The sequence below is a fragment of the Ostrinia nubilalis genome, chromosome 1 (assembly GCF_963855985.1).
Source record: "Ostrinia nubilalis chromosome 1, ilOstNubi1.1, whole genome shotgun sequence".
NCBI lineage: Eukaryota > Metazoa > Arthropoda > Insecta > Lepidoptera > Crambidae > Ostrinia > Ostrinia nubilalis.
In genome coordinates this window covers 13,656,221-13,667,888 of record NC_087088.1, presented here as the reverse complement: position 1 = coordinate 13,667,888, position 11,668 = coordinate 13,656,221, and the positions used below count along the sequence as shown (strand labels likewise).

General features: G+C 35.8%; 1 protein-coding gene across 1 annotated transcript; it reads right to left on the bottom strand.

Annotated features, from left to right (window-relative positions):
• Window positions 1-7,861: 7,861 nt before the first annotated feature.
• LOC135076083 (fork head domain-containing protein FD4-like) lies at window positions 7,862-9,755 on the bottom strand. Its single transcript, XM_063970541.1, has 2 exons — window positions 9,577-9,755; window positions 7,862-9,450 (listed from the first exon to the last, which is right to left on the bottom strand). The coding sequence occupies exons 1-2, from the start codon at window positions 9,668-9,670 to the stop codon at window positions 8,906-8,908; spliced, it is 639 nt and encodes a 212-aa protein (XP_063826611.1). The 5' UTR covers window positions 9,671-9,755; the 3' UTR covers window positions 7,862-8,905.
• Window positions 9,756-11,668: the final 1,913 nt, after the last annotated feature.

Here is an 11,668-nt window from a genome sequence, read left to right as displayed (position 1 = left end):
TCTCCGTAAATATTGCACACATTGAGATCAACAACTCTATACAGGTTGATTTTTAATGGAATTAAACCGTCCAAGTCACTTATTCTCTTACTTTTGAAGATATTTAGAACCGCATTGATACAGTTTATAAAATTACTGCCAGCAGAAATAATGTGTTTAATGTAAAAAAAATCTTTTTCCATACATTTTGTAGGAAAATTGAACTAGACCATTATATTTACAATATACTTATCATCATAACTAACGTAACAAATAAGATCAGTATTCTGTCTAAAAACACCCTGTATACGACAAAAATCAGGATAAAACCGTATTTTGGCCCTGGCATAATTCATAAGGACCCGGCTGGGTTTTTATCGCGATTTTGATAGAGAATAATTTTTGCATGATAGAGGACGCCGCGCCTCCCCACAGCCTTCACTGAGTCATGCTGCACGTTAAACTAAACACTAGGCTCTTATATACTTGTAATAGGGGTGATTTTCAAACAAAAATGTAAGGTCTGATGTGCTACATCCGAGATGGGTCGTGCGGTGCATATAGGCAATTAGATAGAGCCTACCTGGATGGACCAAATGGAATTTTACTGATAAAAAGGCCAATATTATGAAACGTCGCTGAAATCTTGATTCAAAGTCAAGAGCAGAATTCACAGGCAAACGTGCTTACTGCTTGTAGTTAGGAAACTTGAATATGTAGAGCAATCTCTCATATTATGGTTGAATCTCCCTTCTGTACTCTAATGCGTAAGATTCCTTTTAAGATCTGCTATTTATACGTCAGCGTTATTTTTTATGATACCACTTGGTACAAATGGTTGACCCTAATGAAGTTAGGCACCACAACCTAGTTCACAAGACTCAATACCTGTGTTTTACTTCAAACGATATTTCTCTAAATCAATGTTACAGCTAATGGATCGTTAAGCCTTAATTTTATAGAGTAACTAATGTAATTTACCATCGGCTGTTCTATAAAAGAACAAATGCCAGGTACGGGGCTGCATCGTGCAATCAAGACTGTAATTAACGTCAGAGAGCATTCATGTAATTCATTAAACGCCTTCCTTTATAACGAGACAGTGAAAGACAAACAACGCACCGTTTATAAGCTTTGACGGTCAGTGTAATAAACTACAGACCTAGGGCTTCATAGCGAACTGTTGTAATTATCACGGCATTTGGCAGGCATTGATTACAGCAACATCAGTTTGATAAACAGGTGACGAAACCAAGTTCTGACTTTCTTTCTTCCTTTGTTTTCTTCTGTTAAGCTGAGTACTTTGTATGGAGTTTGAAAGATTTTTGACATTTGTCAAAGTTAAAGTAAGATGTTGCAACCCAGCCATAAAGTTTCTTCGTTAACAGAAAAATGTGTCAGGATCTGTTTTAGAATCATTAGGGTTCAAAATCTCAAAATTGATATTTATAACTTTTGATCCAAGCTTTTGTCAAAATAACTATTGTTCTGTAAATATTTTTGAAATATAATATAATAACTAATGATAAGAAACAATGTTAAATGTTAACAACAAACTTAATATAAGTACGAGTAAGGAAATGGGAATTGAATTGAAGTTGTCACACAGAAAAGTCACGTCAGATGATAAAGTCGAGCTGCGCCCTCTGTTCCACAAAGGATTTTAACATCAAATATTATTTCTGTAAGCTATTAAACCGCAATCCTTTCTATCAGAGATATCAAGACAATTGTTAAAGGTTGTAAGTCAGGTTTTAGGTTACAGGCGCGGGAGGCGGGCCCGCAGACAATCGCCGGAACCACTCAGCAGGTCGCCGTCTTTCATTCACCGACACACCGACACTTCGAGCCCGGCCGACGCCGACACCGACATTGATCCCCATGACGACATTGTTTCTCCTCGATGGGAGGAGCGATTGATTTAGAATAGAAACATTCTTGATGCGTAAATACGATTGTCAATTGTTTGTTGCGTCCGCAAAGTGCGACATTGGAGCGATAGCGGCCGCGCGTCAATTGTTTTTTATCGCATTAAAAACAAGGCGGGACAGACATTAAAATGCCATCGTTCATATCATCAACAAAATAAACTTTTATGAAGGTATGAGATAGGTGGTAATTAGAAAATAAAACATCTGAACATGTAGTTAAGATAAACAGTTTCCCTAGAGCTTTTAGTGACAAAAGCTCTACTTACCTGAATTTAACTAAACCAAATAATTAATCAGTGCCTGAAGACGAAAGTCTACAACCAATGTGTGTTACCAGTGATGACTTATGGCTTGGAAACGTGGCCTCTCATTATAGGCCTTATACAGAAGCTCAAAGTTGCACAGCGTGCTATGGAGAGGGCTATGCTCGGTGTTTCTTTACGGGATCGAATCAGAAATGAGGAGATCCGTAAACGAACTAAAGTCGCTTACATAGCCCTACGGATTAGCAAGCTGAAGTGGCAATGGGCAGGGCACATAGTACGCAGAACTGACGGCCGATAGGGCAGCCAGGTTCTGGAATGGAGGCCGCGTACCGAAAAACGCAGCGTGGGACGTCCACCCACAAGGTGGACCGACGACATCATAAAGGTAGCAGGGAAGCGCTGGACGCAGGCCGCTACCAATCGATCAACATGGAAAGCATTGGAGGCCTATGTTCAGCAGTGGACGTCCTGTAGCTGAAATGATGATGATGATGATGAAATAATTAATAAATCTTTTTAGAATACACCAGTTTACAGTTATTCATTTTTATGTCTACTCATGTAAACCTACATTCTCGATTCATTTTGATACATATAATTCATGTTTTCTGTCGTATGGTTCCTTGAATCGCCTACCTTTAGGCTCTATAAAGCATTCTGTGCCAGTTCTGACTAAACTCATCTAAATTTCGAGCTAAACACAGGCTCAGGTAAACAATTTAAAACTAGCATAAATTAGATCACAGACAACCACCATCCTATAACTTTAAACTGTTAAAAAGAGCAAAGCGGCAAAACCTTAATCCCTAACAACACGGGTCTGAACCAGATTTTAAAAAATATTTTGGCAAAACACACCATAAATATCGACTCTATGTTTGAGATGGTATGGTTTATTATAACTTAAAGTGTTTTATAAGCCTCGAGGCGCTATCGTGGTGGAAATAATTACCAGTTACGGTGTCGGGAAAGCTATAAAAACGGCAAATCGAGGGACGAACGGATAGGCACAATGTGTTAGATATTAATTTCAAAATTATAGGCTTCAGCGTTTCGTGCAAAGGTGTTCGGAGCAAAAACGTCAACAGAAGTGCTAAGAGAACCCGATTATTATTTTAGGTCATGTAATGACCCTTCTCAAACAGCTGCCTCTACAAATATTTATTATTTGCTCAAGATTGAATGTGTTTTCCAAACGCATTATGTTTTTTACTCAACAAACTCGTGTTTGGAAACAAATATTTGGTACTAGACCATATTAAAACACTATTTACTCGTAGATCTACATATTGTAAATATTAGTTAAAACATTAACTAAGGTGTACCTAAGTATCCCTAAAAACAAAGCACCATCATTGCTACCACATTCCAAACTGTCACAAATTAATTACCATACTCAACTAATTAATTTTAATCATTAAATTAAACCTTTGATTTAAGTAGTTCATTTGTAAATTGGGCAAGAGTGAAATTGTAACATTACAACAGACTTAACAAACTAATTACAGTGTGACTCACATTGAAATTAAATAAATATCACTTAGCGATACTTAAAACATCTAATTAAACTGATTCCATGCTATTATGATCCAGATACCCAGGTGTCTGTGGATAAATAAGAGGTAGGACTAATGTTTGTTGTCGGCACACAATTACCGCCTAATGACGCAATAGAGTGCTAATTATAATTAACCCCACTTGGGCAAATAATTCTTAATACTTATCATAAACCTAGCGTCTAAAGAACTTCCCACCAAATAACAACAAGTAATTTGTAATCAATTTTTTTACAGAAAACTAACTGAATAAACTTTATATAGCACTAGATTTTGCCCGCGGCTTCACCCGCGTGAAAATTAGTTTGTCACAGATCTTCATAAATTATAGCCTATATGTTATTCTGGGTTATAAACAATAATACTGTGTAGTTTGAAAAGTTTCATCAAAATCCGTTCAGTCGTTTTTGCGTGAAAGAGTAATTTGAACTTTCAACTTTCGCATTTTTAATATTAGTAGGATTATCTAACATACTACAGAACCTTACAAAAAATAAATAACTTAATAGATATGACCTTATTATGACAGCTTTGTTTGATTTTTGGCTTGATAAATTAATAAGATTTTCATTTAATTAAATTATTAACTTATTTTATATTATTAATAACTGTAATTTAGTGAGGTCAAATCCAAACAATAAATAATCATTATGTTGTTAAATAAATATTTAACCTATGTTACTTACAATTATTATAAAATCAAAATATTAAATAAAATAAAATGTTATCTATCTATGAGTACTAATATCTTCTTATATTTTGTTTTCTTTGTTGTATTGTATGTTAATGAATCAATAAATTGTTGTAATAATTTCTGGTTGACCTAAAGTTAATATCAAATGAATGTGCCGGTCAACAACAACCAACTTCTCAACAGTAGAAGGTTCGTTTCGAACTAGAAACTTATTTAATCAATTACCACTTGAATTATTAAAATAATAAATCACAGATCAATAAATAAACCTATTAAAAGTGCGCGAAACGAGTTATTTCCATTGCAACAACAATATTCATTCATATATTCACTATATCTTCAACTAGAGCTGAATAAATGATAAGAATGAGTGAAGATAGTATCTAATTTTAAAACCACTTATAATTTTATGATTGCGTATTTAATTGATTAATTAATTAATAAAAAATATAAAGTAGGATAAGCCTACTGTTCCATTGCAAGATACAGTTCTCAACTTTGCTATGGGATGCTTGGGTTTCTGCCTTAAGTGCCACCACGTAGGTCTAGTTAAGATTAATATGAAATAAGACCCCGTATTCTAAAACGGTGTTCGTTTGATTAAAACTTAAACTTAGACCTCGACTCGAGCCTAAGATTGGTTTCAACAGGATCTATCACAGCTTTAATAAAATTAGTGACATCAATCATCTCACTTATGTAAAGAAATAATATCTACATTTTTATCTTCTAGGTAAGTACGTAAATAAATACAAAAAATAGTGTTTAAATATAGATGGAATGACTAGGACGCAGTTTTCCAAAGTTCCAAAATAATCCTACAGTTTCAGAATAGTGTCGGACTTCAGACGGGTCTTTTAAAAAAACAAAGGCTTAGGCTGAGTTGCACCAACTTACTTTAACCGTAACTATTACAGTAACCGGTATTTTTGAATGAAGTTCGACAGATTTTTGAAGTTTGTTAAAGTTAAAGTAAGATGACAAATGCCTTAACAAATTTTAATTCCAAGGCGCGATCAACCTTAAGGCTGAGCTGCACCACCTAACTTTGACGTTAACCGGTGCTTTTTGTATGGGTTTTGACAGATTTTTGACGTTTGTCAAAGTTAAAGTAAGATGGTGCAACCCAGCCTAAATGTGTTGTTCGTAGCCTGTATCCGATCATGTTTGCAGTGACATTTCTGAGTTCGGTTACTCATCAAAGCAAGATCAACAAGTACAAGTAGGTAAGTATCTTACGTGACCTACAAGTTTCATTATTTATTAGTGTCATTGTTTTATCTTAAAATAACTTCACACCAATGACGTCAAGTGCAGTATAAACAAGACAATATTGTCAATTGAGAATTATTTGAAAGAATGTATTTACAGTATTTTTTATCAGCTGACCAAATATTTAGCTTTCTGTTTTGTGACGACTTATTTTTTTTTCTTTATGATCTATTTTCTATATCTTTTTGATGTTGAAAGTACATTTATTACAGAAAGTACAATCTTGAGCCAATAATATTATTTTCTTCTTTAAATAGATTCGTATTGCTTTACTTTAATTTAAATATCAAAGTAAGTAAAGCATAATTAATTGAACCGGAAACAGTTGGGCTTCTTTGGTGAATTAAAATAATTAAAAATTCTGTAATTAGTGAAAACAAAACTAGTAAAAAGCCTTACGGCTTACTTATTTTATTACATAAGGTTTGCATTTCATTTTGAGAGGTTCATTTATTCATAATAAAATTTTGTTTTATTTATTGTTTATAACTTATGTAGGTAAGTAAAGTACTGGCTATGGTGGTATCTGCGACTTTTGTGAAAAATAATTTACTTCGAATGTTTCTTAATTTTTTAGTTCAATTTAAAGTTTCATCTATGTAGGACGTAGGTACCTATCAAACATATCAAGTTTTATCAAAATTTGTTCAGTGGGTAAGGCGTGTCAGTTATAATTGAAATTATCTCACTTGACGAGTTTTTAAAATCGCTAAATCCACACGCATAATATATTTGAAGCTTTATACTCTGACCCCTTCAAGACTTTTTTTACAAAAGATAAGGCAGTATCAAGATATTCAAGCTAAATCTCTCATATCCAGTGTAACGGGATACTTATCAAATTAGATCTGCTGTGTAGGGGTGAATCAAACTAAGTATAACATGTAGATATCGATATTTTATTTTCTATAGATTATGGATACACAAGCCGATTTATACTTGAAATTAATCAATGACATGAACTGATCAAAATGTCTTGCCCAAACCAAAAAGCGAAAGCTTTAACGTCTAACCGATTCAATTTATTAGGCGATCCCGGCACGTCCTGCAGTCTAACAAGGACGTGGATGAGTCAGCGCGATCCTCACAATCCAATATCACGAGCCATTACAACACAAACGCGGCTGACGCGCCGCGTTACAGCGTGAAACAGACCACCATCGCGACCGCTTTTTATCAAACGCCACAATGAGTAGCACCGTTCGGGCTAACTCGGGCTACACGCCCCCCACGAAGCTTTGCAATCCTCAAAAATACCAGTGAAATATCTGTTCCAATACGACAAATTACCGGTTCTACTCATCATCCCATAATTACAAGTTTTACAAGCACTAGAAAAATTTTGATGGTATATAAATTTATTATAGCTATTAAGACTGCACTTTTGGATATGTATTTTGCTTCAGCAGAAAATTCCAGCGAAATATGTTATAGTTTTACTACTCTGTGTATTGGTCATAAGGATGAATAACTAATTTAATTTTACAGCAATTAAAACAAAATTATAACTGGAGTATAGTTGATCTAAACAAGTTAAGTGCTACGATAAAGATCTTCAAGGCTCTAAGCTTGAAGGTCTTTATCTTTGCTTTTTTGTATTATCTTGTGATAATTAATATTGTAGTTCGTGTATCTTAAACTTATTAATTGTTTCTATAAGCTCTAAAAAGCTTTCATAAAGTACAAGTACAAGACGCCACGGTTCATTGTTTTGCTGAATAAAAAGTTAAAACAATCTACAGCACCAATCCAATCAATTGCAAAGTGCTTCTACATCTACCGGCATTTTTTTGATCTACAAACGTTGGTTGGCTCGATATAACTTTTTATTTGAACTTCTTACTGTTTTACCATTTAGTAAAAAAATATTTTGAAGATTCGACTGTGGTCTAATCGCCTGTTTGTCGGATGAACCGTTTGATTTTGTAATTGTAGCTAGGATTAAGGTTTTATTATGTTGTATTGTTATTGTATCGATTAGTAAACTCATGTCTCTCGAAATAAAATAAAATGTTTTGTTAAAATCGAACCTTAATAACAATTCAGTTAATCTAAGAATTGTTTCTTGTAAATAAATACCGCTAATGGATGTTTATAATAAAAAGATGCTATATTAAATAAGGAAAATAGGTTGACGTCAATAAATATCAATAAAACAAGCTATTCTATGCAATAATTGTTCCATTTAATACCTACTCAATAATATAATTACAACAAAACAATATTTACAAAGATAAAATGTAGGATCTAAAAAATAAAAATAAACAATAGAATTAAACCTTATTATCCTTATCTAAAATAAATAACACTTTTAAATGTAGGTACAACAACATTCCTTTATACATTATCCTATCTACAATAACATTTAATGATTACGATCATTAGAAGCGTATTTACAAACACTGACATAACGATTGTTACGCAATCATAGGAATCTAAATTTATAGTCTCACGTTAAGTATATCTGTATTATTCACTAATTTGAACAATTTATACTAATAGGTTACGGAATGTATAATGAGAATTCCAACATAGTTGCTATTTGTTCAATAAATATCCGACTAAAAATATAATAATTACTATCTTATAATAATTAACTACGAGTACCTACGACTGAGATCTCTAATATCATGATTAAATTTTCAATACACGCATAATAAGTCACCTGACAATTTTAATTGATCTTTGTAATGCTTTGAGGTCAATTTCCCTACGTTGTAAACTATTTACAAGTTAATTATGAAGGTTTTAGTTAAATGCGTTTGTTCAGCAAAACATCAAATGCTTTTACTCAATAGGCCTACTATTAAACACACTGGCCTACAAAATTAAGTATCACACTTTTAAAATTGCAATAACATTTTAAGCACACAAGTTATACTTTTGAAATAAAAAGACTTAAAAGAGAGAAGAAGAAGAAAGCTGATAAGATTTGCTATAAAACGTTATTAGTTCATATATCAAACTTCTATAAATTAGAAAAATATTAAATTTCAAAAGTATAGTTTACTTAGTTTTGCAGACCGGTGTAGTTGCTAAAGTCCATGTACATATTTGCAAACTGCAACTATGATTATTTCACGCATACACATTTCCTATTGACTTATTTACTCGCTCGATCGTGAACAAGTAGGCTTCGTAATATTACAATTTCTGTACTTACAATCTAGCATTGCACGGGTTATCGGAGCAGGGCGCGCCGTGATGTCACGCGACGGGCAGCGGCGGCGGCGGCAGGTAGCAGGGGCGCAGCGCGTGCGCCGCCGCCTGCAGCAGCTCAGCGTGGTAGCGCTGCGCCGCCAGCACGTACGGCGGCGGCATCGCCAGCTCCAGCCGCGGCAGGCTGGCCAGCGGCATCACGGGCTGCGGCGGCGACGGCGAGCAGCGCGGCGGCTCCGGCTCCAGCAGCGCATCGATAGTGAACGCCCGCCGCGGCCTCTCCCGTGCCAGCATCGTCATAGACGCCTCCGGCAGCTCCGCCGGCTCCGGGCTCAGCTGTGGGCACATCGGCGGCGTGTACAGGCTCGCGCTCGGCATTGCCGGCGGCGGCGGCGCGCCCGCCTGCCTCGCAAGAAACGCTCTATTGAAACTCGCAAGCGCGGCCAGCTCCGCATTCAGATTGTCCTTCTCCCCTTTCTGCAGCTTGAATCTCTTGCGTCTCCTCAGCAGTGAGCCGTTCTCGAACATGTCGAAGGCCTGCGGGTGCAGCGTCCAGTAGGCGCCCTTGCCGGGACGGTCGGGCCGCCGCGGCACCTTCACGAAGCAGTCGTTGAACGAGAGGTTGTGCCGCAGTGAGTTCTGCCAGCGCTGCGTGTTGCGCCGGTAGTACGGGAACCGGTCGGTGATGAACCTGTAGATCTCCGACAGCGGCAGCATGCGCTCCGGGGAGCTCCAGATCGCCATAGCGGTAAGCGAAATATATGAATAAGGTGGTTTTTGATCACCGTAAGATTCACGCGACGGTCGCGGCATGGTCACTTCCACCGATGAGAGAACAGAGTTATTATTGAGAGTTAATAGAAAACAAAACACGTATGAATGAGCACGTCACTTCGGAGCGAGGTGTGGAGAGTAACTGAGGCGCGGAGAGCGGCGCGCGCCCGCCCGCCCGCCGGCCCGCGCCCGCCGCGCCGCGCGCCGCCATTGGCCGGCCGGCGCACCAATCGCGGCCTCGCCGTATCAGGTATAATGTCGGCTTTCGCTCCACTAACAAGGAATTTAAATTGATATTATGTTTATATTGCCTCCAAATATCTTTTGTGATGACACCGCTTTTTATTTAGCGTATGTAAATTACGATGATACAGAAAAAGAGATTTGAATTATACACCAATTCGAGAATGAATGAGTGTTATTAAAATTCTCAGCATTGTAATTTTATCGGCGAGATGAAACAGTCACGGCAAATTGATACACAGTACCGTAAGGGAAGTATAAATTGTAAATGAGATGCTTACCTAATACCTACTAACTTGCCTATTAATTTCAGTCGTGGGTTATTGTAACACTTAACTGGATGCTCTATTTTGGCTGGGCATATTTTCAGTCTTGTAACAGTTTTATTGAAATTTAAGTAATTTTATACAGGATGTTACGTCATTTTTATCAGATAAATAAATATCCTTGTACATTTTTTTTGACAGATAAACTAAGCAAAGCTTGTACTATGGGTACTAGACAACGGATATAAACAATATAAACATACTTAAATACTTTTTTTTGTAAATACATACATATTTTACATAGAAAACACCTAGACCCGTCACAGAATTTAAAATTCATCATTTCAATTTCTGCCCGTCCGGGAATCGAACCCGGGACCTCTCGGCATAGTAGTCCTTTCTAAACCACTACACCAAACGGCCGAAAAGATGCTTGTTTACGTAATATTTTGAAAGCTGATTGTTTGTAATATTTTGAACTTATTTGTATAAATTCATATTTCAAACATTAATTGAACGCTCTGTAGGTAAGTATATTACGGATGAGTATTAAGTAATGTAATGTAAGTATCAGGATAAATATGGCTGGAAGTGTATTACAAACCGTTTTTAATTAATTCTCATAAAAATAATTTGATTGTAAATTGAAAAAATGTTACTGCTACTATTTTAATGAATAAATGAAAATACAAATAAGTTTAATTCTAGACTCCATGTCATCAGCTGATACTAACATAAAAGTTTAATTTTGATAATCCATTACAGAATATTACACCAAGCCCTACTGTTTATAATAAAAGTACCTAAATATTACCTATCCGCGTTTCTGCCAGTTTAAATTTTTGATCACTGTTAGTATTACAATCGCCAACTTTTATTTATCATAAATAAAAATTATGTAAGTACCTACTTAATACATAATATTAAACGTCATTTTATATACTACAACATTGGGTTCATAGAAAGTTTCTTACGATTTTAACCTTTTGTTAAAAAATAACAATAATTTAAGACATTTTAAAACATTTGTAATGAATGTACTATTCAAGTAGGTACAATATTCACACAATGAAAATACAGGCCGGTAAATATTAGTAGGAAGTAGTAGTAGTATTATACTTAGTTTAAATCTTTAAAAGAACTTAAACCTAAATGGAAGCACTTTAAAAAACAACCGCGATTACGTTCGACTAGGCATTGGCTTTCGAAAAGTCAAAAAAGTGTAGCACATCGGTCACGAACACATTTTTTACTTGGTTACCGTTTCTTGAATTTGAGTAAAGGTGGCCGAACCAATGGCTGGCAAAAACAACGACCGTCGCCGACATCGCGACGTCGAAGCGAACCACTATATTTGAGCTTGTCGCACAAAAACACACTGAAAACTGAAGCAAAAAGTCAGTCATTGTACTTTTCTTTCCTTTATTCTTCAGAGAAAAGAGACAGCGTCAATACAGCAGACTAGAAGATCAATGGGTGGATAATTAGCGTTTACGTTCCAATTAATTGCAAAGAAAAACAACTCGCG